The following is a 16183-nucleotide window of genomic DNA, read 5'->3' on the forward strand; positions in this document are numbered from 1 at the left end:
GAAAGCAGTGCTTACTTCCTGCTGTTCAGTTTTGGGGAAGGAGACTATTGAGAGCATTTCCTCTTTAGCCTCTGAAGAGGGGGGCTCAGCAGGAAGAGGAGGCTTCTTGGAGAAATGTGGTTTGAGTGAGAACTGCAGGGTGAACAGGGTCTGGCCAGGGGACAGTGAGGTAGTGTGTGTCCCAAGAAGTGTGTTCCCCTGGGGGAGCAGCCCATGTGAGGTAGCATGGGTGAAGGCCATAGGGCTGGAGTTCTGTGCTGGGGCATCGTGAATGTCATCTACCCAGGTACATGGACATTCTAGTAGCCGATGTCTCCTGCTTCATGCAAACCCAGAGGCTTTCCTGGTTCTCCGAACACCAGGCATTCAGGGCTGTGGGAATGAGCTCTGCACCAGGACCGAGGTTCTCGGTCCTGGTGCAGAGCACCCACTTTCCCACTTGCCCCCAGGTAACTTCGGGTCACTCACTTCTTTCTTCTGAGTCTTGGTGTCCTCATCTGGGCAACAGGAACAAAAATGCTTTCCAGGAAGGGCTGCCATGAGGAGGGAATGAGATCATGGCAACCCGGCTCGGGGGCCATTCCCTCCTAATCCCTGAGCAACAACAACCATTGTTGACTGAACACTTCCAACCATTCTCAGACATGTCATCATTCCTGTGTTTCAGGCTCTGAGAGAGTAGCTTTGGTCATAGTACTTCCCCCATCCCCCAGCCCCACCACTCACACAGTGGACAACCTGACCTTCCCTCCCAGCACCTCCTGTTCTCTGGCTTGGACTTTTGAGATCAGGGCCGCTATCTATCTGCTGCTCCCACCAGAGCCCTGACTAATACACATAGCCAGCAAGTAGCCGAGTCCAGAGGTGACCCAGTGCTTTTTCTGCAAGCTCCCAAGGCCGGTATCACTGGCTAGGAGGCTGCTCAGAACTCTGGCAGACTGAGGGGACCAGGCTCCAGATGCTGCCATGCCGTCCGAGAGGCCTGGGGGAGGGGAGATGGAGCAGGAAAGCTCGCAAGGGGGAATTAGCAGCATCTGTCTCATTCTGACTTGGGACGTCAGGAATGTGGCAAGTGTGCGCCTGCCAGGGATGCTGGCTGGGAGGGGGCACAGGGTGGGTAGCTGAGCCCTCCTGGCCCCCGAGACCTACCAAGCACCATCTGCCCCTGTCACTCTGAGTGACCTGACTCTGGTCTCCCATGTGCACAGGACCTGCCGGGAGCCTGGACTTGGGGGAATGGAGGGGTCAATTCAGCTCCTTCCTCAGTTCCCCATCCTTGTGACCTTGGGCCTGTCACATTCCATTTCACCATCCTTAAGTTGGGAAGATGGTTGTCTGGTGAGGCTGTGTGAGGGGTAGTGGTGGGTGGCTGAGGGTAGCTCAGCAGTGGGGCTCACAGTGGGGAAGTGGAAAAATGGAGTTCTCATTTGTCATCCCTGTCTTTATCCACTGCTCTGGTCTCCCAACCCTTTCTTCCCCTGCTGGATTCTTAGGGACCTGCCTGTCCATGATTGACTGGGCTGGGCACAGTGACTTCCAGTGGGAGAGTAGGTTTGGTGGGGGGGCTCAGTCAGAAGGAGAGTGCACAGGTGGAGGTGCGAAGAAACCCACCCACAGCAAGAAGAGAAGCATGGCCATGAGCCGCTGCTCAAGTCTGCCAGGACAGCCCAGCCTCAGATTCTTAGATCCAGGCCCTTCTGACTCTATCTATATTTTCAGCTGCCACCCCCTGGAAGGCTATGGGGTAATCCAGGTGGCCCTCACAATGGGTCTGTCCTGTCCTACGCGAGGACAGGGCAGGAGGGACGCCCAGGCGCTGGGTCAGGTACCTCCACCCTCTGGTTCAGGGGCTGGAGGGTAGCAGTAACTGCTTAGATGGCTCCAGCGAAGGTTCCAGGCTCAGAGCCCTGGGAAGCTGATCTCCCTGCTCCCCCCAGAGGGTGTTTGAGAACAGGGCCATGACGGCCTCTCCAGGGGAGGACCAGGCAGGCAGGGACAGCTGCAGCCTAGCCGGGCGGCAACCAGCTGCTGCCTGGGAGACTGGCCAGGGTGGGGTGGGGTGGGGCGGGGCGGGCACAGCCCCCACTAGCCCCCAGTCTGAGCAGCAGAGCGTGGGAGCGGGCAGCAGCCTCGAAGCTAGGTTTCAGGCTTTCACGCTGTGTTAACAGTCAGCTTGGTTAATGCTGAGCAGATGGGGGAGGGGTGCTGCCAGCTCCCTTAGGGACAGTCTCAGGGCAGGCACATGCACACGCATGTGCAGAGGGTACAAGAGTTTCACCCGGTGGAGAGTGCCGTGTGTATGCTCATTCAGACCATCGCATACATGAGATAGTGCGGGTAAGACAGACCAACACAGAGGAGCACACAGGTTCCTGGGGGCGCCCTAACGTAGCTGTAGGTGGATGTGAACCCAAGGCCTGGCACAGAGCCCTCCATTTGTATCAGACAAAACTCCCAGCTTGGAGAATCCCTCCACCCTGTTTCCCCTCCATCCGCTGCAGGGAAGACACCAGGAACACAGAGGTTTATTTCAAAAATAATTTATAAAAGGCCATTTGCTTCTGTGTTTTTGGCAGGCTTCCAGCTGCTCAGCGAGGAGCACAGGGACCAGCATTCTTTCCACCAAGATGCTGGGACAAGCAGCAAGGGGAGGCAGGGGAGACTGGGAGAAATGGGGTTCAGAGGCCCAAGACCTCTCTTGGTACAAGGAAGCAAAGAGATTTAGGACAGTTCTACAGCTAGGTCCAGCCAAACCCCTGGATCAAGGACTGAGTGCTAAGGCCCAGGAGGCCAGGCGGAACCCCAACACTCAGGCCATTAGAAGACAGGGGCCATAAGGCAAGGGCAGGGCCTTAAGACTGGGGTTGAAGCCTGGTATGGGAATCTGAGGCCAGAGCAGGAAGCCTCAACTAGGAACCCCAGGAATAAGAACGGACCTCCCCAAAGCAGAACTAGAGATCTGGACAGTAGCCTGCAGGGGCCTGGGGCCAAGGTCAAGCACTGGCAGGCTGCAGCTAAGCCGGGACTGGAGACTGCCAGCCTGTCTGACTACACAGCCTTGGGGCCCACTCATGTCTGCCCCCCTGGGAAGGAAAAGGCACTGGGCCCCAGGGGTAGGGGGTCGTGGCAGAAGACAGAGTCGCTGGAGGAGCAGGTGCTGCTGGCATCCCCACCGGCTGGGGAGTAGGGTCCAAAGGTCAGACGGAGGTCTAGGTACTACAGGGAACAGGCTGGTCAATCTCAGTGCTCAGCTGGGATGAGGGCCTGAGGGGAGTGGTCAGAGAGGGCTCAGGGGACAAGAGGGGAGCAGTACCTCCTCGGAGACGGCCAGCAGGACCTTGTCCAGTGCCTCCACCAACTGCTTGAAAGTCGGCCTCTGGGAAGGTGCTGCGTGCCAGCACTCCCGCATCAGCCCATACCTGGCCGAGGGGGTGGAGAGGGTGGAAGGTCTGAGTTAGGGGCAGGCTTTAATGAGGGGGTCGGTAGGGCCACTTAGGGGAAGGGCATAGACACTCGGCTAGGACCTCCCCTTGCAGCTGAGGAGGGGATGGTGACAGTGAATTAGGAGGCTGGGCCCTATGGCCAAGGTCAAGGCAGAGGATAAGGACTGTAGAGTGGGGGAGAGGAGGGTGAGGCCTCACAGCTCTGGGGGGCAGTTTGGGGGCCGATCCATCCGATGCCCTTCCCGCAGCAGTGAGAACAGCTCCTCCACAGGGATGCCAGGGTACGGGGAGCCCCCGAGGGTGAAGATCTCCCACAGCAGGATCCCAAACGACCACCTAGAGGCAGAACCAGGGCTCAGCAGGGCACAACTTTGCTCCCTAGTCCTAGGGCTGGTATGGGGGACCTCGCAGGCATGATCCACCATGGAGTCTGGCAGCACTCAGGTCCTAGGGTTGTGTGACCTCGGGCAATTGCTTTGCCCTTTTTATGGGGTAGGGTAGTAGGTGCCGGGAGATGCTCCAGAGCCCCGACCTCCAGGACTTACACATCAGTCTGGTGTGTATAGACTCGATCAAACAAGGCCTCCGGTGCCATCCACTTGACAGGCAGGCGGCCCTGGATGGGATAGGTAGGGGCATTGACACCGAGTCCCACAGGTCCTGGTATCCTCCACCCGCCCTTTCCAACTCTGCCCTGCCTCCCTCACATTGCTGGTTTTCTTGTAGTAGTCAATATGGTGGACGCCACGGGCCAGCCCAAAGTCAGCAATCTTCATCACATTGTCCTCTGTCACCAGTACGTTCCGGGCAGCCAGGTCCCGATGGATGCACTGGGGGTAGAGCAGGGGACTTAGGTTTATTAGGACACATGGCTGGACGCTGGGCACACTGTACTTCCCAGTAACCCTAGGGGAGGCACTATCTACTTGTTTCATAGACGAAGAGGTCAATATTCAGAGGGGGAGACTAAAGCTGCCTTCAGGGTCCACCCTCTCCCTCTCACATGGCCTCTTCCCTTGCCCCATGAGTTAGGGCCTGTGAGAGGAAGGAATGGGGACAAGCAGTGTCAAATGTGTAAGTATGGGGGGTACAGAAGGGTTTGGGAACATTTAGACAGGGCAATGAAAAAGGGGCGAGAGGAAGAAGATGAGGACATTCAGAGTCAGGGGGTAGGAAAGTGAACAGATGGAGCAGTCAGAATGGTCCAGAGTGCTGCCCACCGCCCATACCTTCCTCGACTCTAGATACTGCATGCCTCGGGCCACCTGGTAGGCGCAGGAAACCAGGGCGGGGAAGGAGAGCGGCCCCTCACTGCTCCTCGGACCGTCAGGGCTGAGATCAGGGCCTGGGGGCCGCCGGGCCCGCAGGAACTCCCGCAGGTTTCCCTTGGCGGCACACTCCACAATCACATACAGGGGCCCTGTCGGTGGGGGGACAGGGAGGCTGCGGCGGCTGTAGCTCCACACCCCCCATCCCTGCCCTTAGCCCCATTCCAACGCACCTTCCCGAGTACAGACGCCCAATAGATTGATAATGTTCTTGTGCCGACCGATCAGCTTCATCATCTCCATCTCGGAGACCAGGTCTGCCAAGTCCTTGTCGGAGGCATTGTCTGCGGGGGATGGGGGACAGCCAGGGTGACAGACATGGCAGAGCTGGGACAGGGCCTGGATTTCTGGACCTGAATCCCTGCTAGGCGGTGTGGTCTTGAAAAAGTCTCCTAACTTCTCTGAACCTCAGGAGCGTCTTGTCTCCAATGGGACAATGGATCATGCCCCACCCACAGCTCACGGAATTTACAGGGAAGCACCAAGATCAAGGATCTACAAAAGGTGGGCCTGTCTGTGAGTGGGACCAGGAAACAGAATTCTGAACAGGAAGAAGCTCTATCTGGAGGATTGGCATTAGTTCCTGAATGTGGTGAGAGCTCTTGGGGGCAGGAGGCAGGCTGGCGCCCTGAGGTCAGACTGGGGCCTAGAGACCATCTGGCCTGGGAATTCAGGGAGCCGCCAGTGGGGTGCAGCTAGGGGAGGCTGGGAAGAAGCTGCTTCAGATTCTCTTGAGAAGGCTGAGGAGCAGGCGCTGACCTGTGGCCCTGGGCCAATGACATACCCTCCCTTCCAGACCTCACAATGCACATTTCTCAATCCCTGCCTCCCAGAAAGTACCAGGTGGCCCCAGCTGTGCAGAGGGAATGGGGGAACAGAACAGCGGTTTGGGCTGCTCTTGTAGAGGAGGTGGGGATAGCAGTGAGAGGCCCTGATGGTAGGTCCCCAGGTATCTCCTGTGGACTTTGGGGCTGGCGCTTGGGCTGTTCTCCCAGAATGGTGGACACCAAGAGGATGGATATGGGAAGGGCCCAGGGTGGGGGAGGCTAAAGGTGTGGTTTGGGGGTACTCGGGAGGAATGAGGTGAAGCCTGTGAGACTGCCAAGGTTATTTGAGGCCACGGCTGATGTGGGGCTAGGGCTGATGTGGGGGTGTCTGACCCCCTAGTCACCCCAAATCCTTGTAGTCATCATCCTCCCAGTGGGTAAGGTTTTATATACCAGGCACTCTCTAGGAACCTCAGGCCGGGAGGTAGGAACTACTGTTTACCCCCAGGTAACATGTGAGCAAATAAGTTCAGAAGCGGCTTGCCAAGGTTGGTAGCAGAGTTGGGCCCCAGGCCCAAGGGTGGGATACTGCAGCCCTTGTGGCCACCAGTGCTCAAATGGTAGCACCATGAGCCTCTTCTGTTGGTCCCAAGGCCACAGCACGTCCCTTGGGGCCACCACTCACCCTTGAGCATCTTGACGGCTACCGTGCTGGCTTGGTCAGGCTGGGCAGGATCCATGCCGAAGGCCTCTGCACGCACCACCTGCCCGAAGCAGCCCTCACCCAGCGGCTTCCCGAGCACCAGCCTGGAGATGAGATGGCCGAGGCCTCAGCCACAGAACGTCCTTCCTGCCTGGAGCCTGAATGCCCATCCTCCCTCTGTGCCGCATACCTGTCCCGGGGGAACTCCCACAGTGGGTCGAGAGGTAGGTCTAGACTCACAAGGCCAGCAAGCAAGGGAGGGCCACTGGAGGAGAGTCGGACACCCCGCACCAAGGAGGAGCTGGACTTCGCTGAAGAGCCCGACTCCAGGGAGAACTGGAAGGTGGGTGACCCGGTCAGCCTGATGGAGCTGAGCTGGGGAGGCGGGTGGGCAGGCCGAGAGTTTCGCTATGGGGGACACAGTAGGGGGTAGGGAACAGCATGGTACCTGCCGGGCTAGAGGGAAGCGGGACAGCTTCTGCACCGTGGCGGGCTGCCTGGGGTGCCGGCTCAGGAGTACCTGCCCTCGATACAGCCCGGCCAGCAGCAGGAGGACAACCAAAGCCAGAGAGCCTGACACGTAGAGAATGATGTCCGTGTACCTGGCCTCAGGGGCTGCTGCTGTCCATGTGAGGTCCTCCTCTGCCCACAGACACACACATAGACAGAAAACTGAGCAGTCAGTGGTTGGATGGCCAGCTCCACATCCTCTAACTCAGACCTCTCAGCTCCCAACACCCACCGAGACACTCACCACGAAAGCTGCAGTTACACCCTGTCCTGCGCACCCCTAACCCAGGGGATCACATGGCAGTCCCACAGGGACACACACAGAAGCACTGCGACACGCAGAATCGAACACACAAACCCTCATGCCATGTCCCGAGCCCCACAGGCCGAGGGACACAGTCCGCTGCTGGGGCAGAGCGGGATTCCTGCAGCCCCTCCTGGCCCCCTCGAGTGCTCACCTGGCAGCACCGTGAGCCAGGCTGACTGGTAGGAGAGGCCGATGGAGTTGCCCGCCAGGCAGGTGTATTCTCCCGCATCCTCAGCCGACACATTCCGAAGATATAGGACTTCCACCTCTGAGCTATTGATGTCTGCTGTCTGGGGACGGGGAGGCGGACATACTCAGGGGTCAAAACAGGGCCAGGGGCCATATTGTGGCCAGGAATGAAGCGGGGGGCCAAGCCCGTACCCCACGCCCCATGGGAGAGCAGGAGGGTTCAGGGGCTGGCGGGCGCCAGACCTTCAGGACTTGCACGTAGGGGAAGCCATCGGCGCCAAAACTGCTGCCGTTGACGACGATGTGCTTCAGCCACTGGATGTGGGGCTGGGCGTCACTGTACACCTTGCACAGCAGCTCCACGTCGCTGCCTGCCACAGCTGTGGTGTTGGCAGGGAGCCCCGCCTGCAGGATGGGCCGGTGCGGGGACCGCTCTGGGGGCCAGGCCAGGCGGTCAACCCTGACCAGTGGCATCCACAGAAGCACCCTGGTCACCTGCTCTCAGCTCAAGGGAGGGAACTTCCTGATATGCAACTCAGACCTTGTCTGCCCCCTGCTTACACTGCTGCAACCTTCCATGGCTCCCTATTGCCTTTGGTGGTCAAGGACCAATTCATAGTCTAGTATTCAAAACCCTCCCCACACATGGCTCCCCACTTAAATGCCACACCCCAGGCATACACCTCTTCGCAAATGCATTGTTTTCCTTACACCTAGAACCTTTATTCAGCCTGGGCCTTCTGCCTGGATGTCTTTCCCACCTTTTCTGCTCAGCTGACCCCCGTTCTTCCAGGCGAATATGACCACCCCCCACACCCCTGAACTTCCCTCTGACCTAGGGCAGCTTGAGCCCATGTTGGCGGCCAGACTGTGCGCTAGCCGAGGGCAGTGTCGGGGCTCCCACCCCCAGACCACCTTGCCTGCCCGTCCGCTCACCCAGCACATCCAGCAGATAGCTATAGCGGATGCTGCCCATTGGGTTCTCCACGAGGCAAGTGTATGTGCCGCGGTCCGAGGGCACCACGCTTTCCATCACCAGGCTCCAGTGCTGGTGGCGCAGCTGGGGGCAGGGAAGCGTCTCTGAGTGGCCATTCACCGGTTCCCACCCAGGGGTCCAGGGCGTGAAGGGGGAAGGAAGCGTCTGTGAGCGGCCATTCACAGGTGCCCACCCAGGGGTCCAGGGCGCAAAAAGGCTAGATCCTGCCCACAGTGGTCTTCTCCAGTTCTCCAGGCCCTGGGGAGGCCAGGCCAAAGCCAAGAGGGATCTGAACCTTTGGTTTGTGCCTCTGAGTTTTAGCATGGCTTCTTCTTGGTTGTACCACCTGGAGCCATTGTTTGCCCTCTCAGAGTCCCAGCTTGCTCACCGCAACCTGGAGCCGACCCCATAGGGTCTTATGAGAATTAGTTGCTGAAACGCCCTACCTGCCAGTCAGTGAGCCTTCCCACTTTATAAGGAAAGCTGAGGCTGAGAGATTAAGTCACATGCAGGAGGGTGGCAGAGTGGGGACTTGAATCGAAGCTGTCCCAGTCCACTCCTTAGGGCCCGCAGCTGCCTTCCTCACTGGAGAAGGAATGACTTCTAGGCCGGAGCAGATCAATGGGAGAGTGAAAATGGTGGAGCAGATGGTCTTGGAACCTGGAGACTCACCCGAATGCCTCCAATGCGATGCTCCCCATGGAAATCCTGTCCGTCTTTAAGCCAGCGGATGGTGGGTATGGGGTTGCCTGCCGCCGGACAGCGGAACTTCACAGTGTTCCCAGCAGGCACTGCGTGCAGTTTCTTCTCCATGCGTTGAGGGTGTGTCCAGTAGGGTGCTGGGAGGGAGGGGGAAGGCAAACTTACTGCCCCCAGGATGATCACCTGTTTCCACACAGGTCCCTTCTTCTCAGTGACCAGCTGGGAGGCAGGGAAATGAGTCCCTGAGGGCTCGTACTGACCTTGCTGCGGGTAAATGTGCCCATTCAAGGGGCCCCCATGAGCCTTAGGGTCCTCATTGCCATTGCTGGAGGTCAAGGAGTCTATGTCAGGGACAAAGAGAGCCATCTGAGGTCTAGGGTGGGGACAGTCTCTCTCCCCAGGCACCCTTTAGCCCCTGCTAGACCCCCTTACCATCCACAGCCAAGGTAACATTGTGCAGGACAAGCATGGAGCCTCGTGCCAGGCAGAGGTAGCAGCCAGCATCCTCCGGTAGGAAACTGGCGATCTCCAAGCGGCCCCTCCAGCCTCGTACCCGGCCAGCAGGTGGTAGGCGACTGCCCTCCTTGTACCAGTGGCCACCACGCTCGGCCCGCCCACAGCACAGCCGCACAGGCTGCCCGAGGGCCACGGTCAGCTCCTGCCCTTGCTGCTCGGGGCCAGGGACCAAGCAGGGCTCTGTGGGCCAAGGGCAGAGGTCAGCGAGCCCCCCAGAGCCCCCGCTGAGGGAACCCTCTGTGTATGGGGAACATGCTGCACAGGCGGGACACAGCATCCCTTGACACATGCTGGAACCCCACTGCTCCTCAACATAGACACCTGTCATCACATGCTACCAACACTACATAAGGCCACTGCCATGCCTCTGGTAAACATCACACACATGGTGCATAGCACACATGCTGGACTGGACATGCCATTGCCACACACCCCCCCATGCTACATGTGCCACACCTCACCAGCACACACACAGCGGCACAGCACACCCACAGTGCATACACCACACATGCTGCTGGGACTCCCAAACCACACACTCAGTGCACGGAACACACACACATGCATGTGCGCGCACGTGCGCGCGCACGCACACACACACACACACACACACACACACACACACACACGGCGAGGGGCTCACCACCAGCTCTGCGGCCCAGCTCAGGACCCTCACCCTGCAAGGCCATTCCTCTCTTGTGGACATAGAGATAGGTGGATGCTTGCTGGGAGCCAGACACTGAGACTTAATGGTTGGGTCCTGCCCTGCTGTCACCTCCTCAGGGACTGGGCCAGGTCCTTCCCAGCTTTGCTCAGCTATAGCCCCCCTCCAGGTGCCCACCCCTGCCCCCTTCTCCCACCTTAAAGGCCATACCTAGCTGCATTTCCTCAGAGGCTTCAAGGGACAAAGTGGGAGCCCCAGGCACCTCCACCAGGACCCCCAAGAGGGCCAACAGCAGCCACATATCCTTCCTGCCGCTCACAAGGACCCAGGCTGGGCTTAACACCAACTGCCTTCCTGCAAAGGAGGGAGAAGAACTCCTGCTATGCAGGCATATTTGGGGGTGCTATTCCCCTGTTCCGCAGATGAAGAAACTGAGACCGGAAGTGGTCAGAAGACTTGTCCCCCCACCCTCACCCCCACACAGCAGTGTGGCAGAGATCGGGCAGACACTGGAAGCGACTCTGCTGTGGCCAGAGCCCAAAGCTTCTTCACAGTAGGTTGTGCAGGGGGGCAGGGCCAGGCTTCCTGCTCTCCTCCGGTCCTGCTGAGACCCTGGCACAAGTTCACAGAAAGGGCAGTTTGGGGATTCTTTCCTCGGAGGAAAGCAGAGAATGGAGACATATCTTCTGCTCGCTCTCAGCACACATAATTTATTTTTTGCTGAATAAATGAATTTATTGCTGAAGAACCGGAAAAAAAGAAAAGAAATCTAATACAAGGCCAAACTTTAGCATCTGGATGTTATCTGATCTGACCCACACTTCTAGCACTGCTGACATTTTCATGGCCAGCTTTGAATACCTTCAGTGGCAGAGCACTCACTCCTAACACAGCAGCACATTCCATGGCGATCAAAAGTTCTTCCTCATTCTGAACCAGAATGGCATGCTGGGAATACATCTGCTTTTTGTGTCCTCACAGCTCCCTTTGAGGCAACACGGGCTCTGTGTCCAACAAAGCCAAGTTCGAATTCTGACTCTTACCAACTTACAAGTCCCTGTCCCTCTCGGGGTGCTGTCCTCGGAGGACTGATTGGAGTATAAAAGAGACCATATGTAGGGGCTGAAAACACAGAATGTTGGCATGTTCTTCCCTCCTCCCCCCACCCCTTCGTGACAGTCACCCTGGGTCTGCCCTTGGCCAATTACCTCCCATTCTGGTGCAGTTCCTGTCAGATATGAGGTACACACCCACCCTATCCATATGCCACCAAGGATGTCTCCATCTGAGTTGGGTCCAAGCAAAGGAGGTGAAATGGACAAGGACCCAGGCTGGGCTCTCAAAACAGCCCCAGCTGGGGCAGGGAAGAGGTGACCAATGCAGTCCCAGGGGACTACTGGCTATTACCTGGGGCTCCGTAAGTCAGGAGGCACTGATGTCTCTGAATCTACCTTGCCCAGGAAGCTCACTGCACTCTCTTCAGCCACTGCCCCCCTTCCAGCTCTGGCTCCAAGGCAGGGGGCACTCAGCTTGTCCTGGCCAAAGCTATCATCTCCTCCTTCCAACTGCTCCTTCCCTGGGTTGCTCCTGCAGCTTGGGCATCATTTCTTCCCATCCGCCTTCACCATCCCCTCCCCTCCCCCACTTCCAGTCCCATCTGCCTCCTCAATCCTTCTCCTGTCCATCTCACCTCCTTTGCTTGGACCCAACTCAGGCCATGGTCATCTCCAGCTTGGGCCTTTGCAAATATCTCCCTTGACACTCCGGCCTCCACTCTCCAGCAGGGCTTTAGAAATTACAAGTATCTGCCATGTCACCACCCTATATCCCCCAGTTCTCAAGCCCTTAATGGCTGCCCATATCCAGCAGGATCCAATCCACAGTTTATCCAGCATTCTGGGCCTCCCTCCTTGCCCTTGTCCTTGTCAGTATCCTTGGTTGCACAGTCTGCTCCTTCAGCCTCTTCAGCACTAAAGCCATTGGCTTTCAAAACTGGGCATGTCTTCTCTCTTGCATATCCATACCTCTGTGTCCCCATTTCTCTCTCTCTCTCTCTCTTTTTTTTAAAGAATTTATTTATTTGGGGCGCCTGGGTGGCTCAGTGGGTTGAAGCCTCTGCCTTCGGCTCAGGTCATGATCTCAGGGTCCTGGGATCGAGCCCCACATCGGGGTCTCTGCTCAGTGGGGAGCCTGCTTCCCTCCTCTCTCTGCCAAATAAATAAATAAATTCTTTCTTTCTTTCTTTCTTTGACAGAGAAAGACCACAAGTAGGCAGAAAGGCAGGCAGAGAGAGAGAGAGAGAGAGAGGAGGAAGCAGGCTCTCTGCCGAGCAGAAAGCCCGATGTAGGACTCGATCCCAGGACCCTGAGATCATGACCTGAGCTGAAGGCAGTGGCTTAACCCACTGAGCCACCCAGGCGTCCCCCATTTCTCTTCTCCACCTTAACCAGATGCCACTGTCCTTGCACCAACCCCCAGTTTCCATGGCCTTCCTCCATAGAATCCCCCCAACCTGCAGAGCAGCCCTCTGGGTCCAAAGCTGGGAGAGGGGCCAGGAAGCCTAGGGATTTTATTCCCATTCCTAGGCTGCCCTGACCTTGTAACCTCAGGACGGTTCATTGTCGGATCACACCCAGCTACAGACAGACCGACCCACCGCCTTGCTCGGGGGCTGAACGGCCTAACTCTGGCATCAGACAGTCCTGGATTCTCTTCCAGCCTCCCGCATTCAAACGCTGGGAGAACCTGGAGCAAATGACTGCACCTCTCGGATCCTCAGCTTCCTCATCTCTACTCAGGGCGCGCAGACGGTCCAGCAGAGGGACCAGGCGCTCTCCTTCCTCCACCCCTACCCGGTCACCCAGGCGGGAGGTGCGAGTCGGCAGGTCCTGAAGAGGTGCTGCAGAGACAGCCGGCCCGCCCCCGCTCGGGTGGGCAATGAGTAACCAGCTCCATGGCCAGGGTGCTCTTTGGACAGAGCGGGACAAAAGGCCCTGTGTGCGCTGTGGGTTACTGATTTACCGTCTCCTCCACCCCCCCCTTCCGAGAGGACGCCCAGGTCTCCAGTGCTGGGAGGGGGCAGCTCCCTGAGCCCCGCTGCCGCTCGCCCTCTGGCGGTGGGGAGCGCACCCTGGGCCCGCAAGGGGTCCCAGCTCACCTCGAGCCTCCGCGGTCCCGCTCCAGGAACAAGGTCCCGGCTCACCTGGGTCCTCCGCGGCCCCGCTCCCAGCTCCGGCCAGTCCCGACACCCGCACCCAGCGGGGACTGCAGACTCAGCCGGGGCGCTCCTCCGCCCCCGGCCAGAGAGCCAGGAATGCATCCGCGACAGCGGCGTGGCCGCGGGAGGCCCAGCGCCCCGCCCACCTCGCGCCCCGCCCACCTCGCGCCCCGCCCCTCCTGGACCAGCTCTATCCTGACAGCGGCTGGGGAGGTAAAACCCAGCGCCCCGCCCACCTTCAGCCCGGCCCTTCCTGAGCCAGCTCTATCTAGACAACCAGGACGCCGAGTGTAGCACAGCATCCCGCCCACTTGGAGACCAGTCCCGAAACCCAACGGAGCCCGAGCCGAGTGGCCCACTGGGCCAGCCCAATCCCGGGCCCCGCCCCAGCCTGCTACACACCCCATCAAACTCCGCCTCTTTTGCCGCTCCCAGACCAGGCTTCCAAGTTCTAGTGACTTGTCCTCTGCTCTTCACCCTTTTTAAGGAACAACACCCAGCAGTTCTGATGGGCGAACCTCAACAGACCTTAGCCCAACCTGGCTACTCTTTCTTATGTGCAAACACCATACAGTGGCTAGGAGATCTCCTCTGCCACCAAACATCCCCCATTCATTCTCTGCACAACCTTTGGGGTGATATTTGAAATACAAAATATGGCGAGCGCCTAGCTGGCTCAGTCGGAGGAGCATGCGACTCCATTTTGGGGTTGTGAGTTTGAACCCCACGTTGGGTGTAGAGATTACTTAAAAAAATTTTTTTTAACGGGCGTCTGGGTGGCTAAGTGGTTTAAGCCTCTGCCTTCGGCTCAGGTCATGGTCTGAGGGTCCTGGGATGGAGCCCTGCAAGGGTATCTCTGCTCAGCGGGGAGGCTGCTTCCCCCTTTCTCTCAGCCTGCCTCTCCGCCTACTTGTGATCTCTCTCTCTGTGTTAAATAAGTAAATAAAATCTCCTTTAAAAAAATCTTTTTTAAAAAGAGATTTTATTTATTTGAGCGGGGAGGGACAGAGAGAGAGTAGCAAGCAGACTCCCTGCTGTGCAGGGAGCCCAAGGGTGGCTGGATCCAGGAACCCTGAGAATATGACCTGAGCCAAGTCAGGCACTTAACCAACTGAGCCACCCAGGTGCCCCTTAAAAATATAATCTAGGGGCGCCTGGGTGGCTCAGTGGGTTGAGCCACTGCCTTAGGCTCAGGTCATGATCTCAGGGTCCTGGGATCGAGTCCTGCATCAGGCTCTCTGCTCAGCAGGGAGCCTGCTTCCCTCTCTCTCCCTCTGCCTGCCTCTCTGCCTACTTGTGATCTCCCTCTGTCAAATAAATAAATAAAATCTTTAAAAATATATATATAATCTAAATTAATTAATTAATTAAAAATAAAAGGGAAAGAAATACAAATCTGAATGTATCTACTACCCCTTTAAAACTTTCCATTAGCTTCCCATAATGATTTTTGGCATAACCTGGCCCCTGTCCATATCTCCATACAAATCCTTCATTTCTTTCCTTGCTCCCACTCTACCTCTGCGCCTTTGTACATATGGTTCTCTCTTCCTGGAATGAAGGTTCCCCTCCATGTCTGGTTGGTTCCATTTCATTCTTAGATGTCAGCTCACTTCCTCAGAGAAGCCCTCTGGACCTGCCAGGCTCCTCTTAGATACCTTCTGTCCTGTGAGCATGGAGAAAGAAGCAGGAAGTGAAGTGACTCAAAGCACAGATTTCAGGACTCAAATCTCAACGCATCACACTTGGAGTAACCTTGGCAGGTTAGTTTTCTAACCTAGTTTTCTGTGTTTTCATTTTCTCATCAGTAAGGTAAGTATAATGCTAGTATTTTCCTCATGAAGTTTTTGCAGAGTAAACATGTGTAAGCTTGTAGAACGCTGCCTCATTGGTATATGACACTTGCTTTGTAATGTTAACTATGACCAGGACCCGTTATTTCTTCATTTTCATGGAACATTCCAGAACTGTAACTAAACAGTTGTGTAAATAGAAGGCAGGAACTGCCTACAGACTTCAACATTGTATCCCAAGTGCCTGACACACAGCAGGTACCCCCAAATAGTTATGCCGCACCTTGCTCAGGTCCGCCTCACTTGCAAGCATCTTTCCCCTTGAGCAACTAAACTGTGGCCGAACTAGGAGGGCAGCTGAACTTTGACCTCTGCCTGAACCTCACCTGAAATCTAAGCCCTCCATTCCTCGGGAGACTTTTTGAGGAGAAAGGGAACGCCTTAGTGGGGGTCTTAGACTCATCTCCCCGTGGCGCTCCTGCGGGTGGACACTCTGCCCTAAGGCAAGCAGCTTCCTTTCCCATTGTTATGCGGAGGAATCGAGCTCTCTCCTCCCGGACTGCTTGAAGGACGGAGGCTTTTCCTTTGCATAACTAAAAAGCCCAGTAAAGTGATTTTTTTTTCCTTTTCAAACAAAATAATCGTCTCTTCCCAAAGACAAATCAGAAAGTAATTGGCTATCTTTTAAAACCAGCTTGTTCTGATTCCTCTGGTTCAGGGTCCTTCCTTGCTGGAACACCTGGAAAGGTTGACACTCCTGGCACTGCAGGAGCCCAGCAAATGGAAGCCTGCTGCCCAGAGGGGCCTCACCGGACCTCCCGGACTCCTGGAGAGATCCAGTTCCCCACCTCTGGTCCTCTGCTGGCTCCCTTTAGTGAATGTGGTTGTTGGGGGGTGGGGTGAGCTGCCAGCATGAGCTGGACCCCACACAGCTTTCATTCAACTTCCAGGCACTTCTCAGGCTTACCTGAGCCTAAGGCAAAGGAGAGGTTTTCATAGCCCAGGCTGGGCAAGCTCCCTGCTTCCTGAGATGCGCATGTCCCTCAGACTGGCAACCTATACCCCCCCCCC

At 57.0% G+C, this 16183-nt stretch overlaps 1 protein-coding gene across 1 annotated transcript; it reads right to left on the reverse strand.

The window, feature by feature from the left end:
- Positions 1-2524: 2524 nt before the first annotated feature.
- On the reverse strand, positions 2525-13473 carry FGFR4 (fibroblast growth factor receptor 4). Its single transcript, XM_013057661.2, has 18 exons — positions 13260-13473; positions 10313-10456; positions 9358-9621; positions 9186-9266; positions 8896-9062; positions 8184-8307; positions 7491-7681; positions 7210-7348; positions 6690-6883; positions 6432-6577; positions 6224-6345; positions 4945-5055; positions 4673-4863; positions 4151-4273; positions 3989-4059; positions 3642-3779; positions 3314-3419; positions 2525-3216 (listed from the first exon to the last, which is right to left on the reverse strand). Exons 2-18 carry the CDS (start codon positions 10401-10403, stop codon positions 3070-3072), a joined length of 2406 nt encoding a protein of 801 aa, XP_012913115.1. The 5' UTR covers positions 10404-10456; positions 13260-13473; the 3' UTR covers positions 2525-3069.
- Positions 13474-16183: the final 2710 nt, after the last annotated feature.

This window comes from Mustela putorius, unplaced genomic scaffold, assembly GCF_011764305.1.
Source record: "Mustela putorius furo isolate JIRA1106 unplaced genomic scaffold, ASM1176430v1.1 tig00000145_pilon_pilon_pilon, whole genome shotgun sequence".
NCBI lineage: Eukaryota > Metazoa > Chordata > Mammalia > Carnivora > Mustelidae > Mustela > Mustela putorius.

What these genes read in the sequence shown, in the direction of transcription:
- FGFR4 (XM_013057661.2), bottom strand. Translation starts at nt 10,403, where the DNA reads ATGTGGCTGCTGTTGGCCCTCTTGGGGGTCCTGGTGGAGGTGCCTGGG. An exon ending in GCTTCCCTCTAGCCCGGCAG is followed by an intron (nt 6,578 to 6,689) that starts GTACCATGCTGT and finishes CCCACCTTCCAG; the next exon opens with TTCTCCCTGGAGTCGGGCTC. An exon ending in AGCCGTCAAGATGCTCAAGG is followed by an intron (nt 5,056 to 6,223) that starts GTGAGTGGTGGC and finishes CATCCCCCGCAG; the next exon opens with ACAATGCCTCCGACAAGGAC.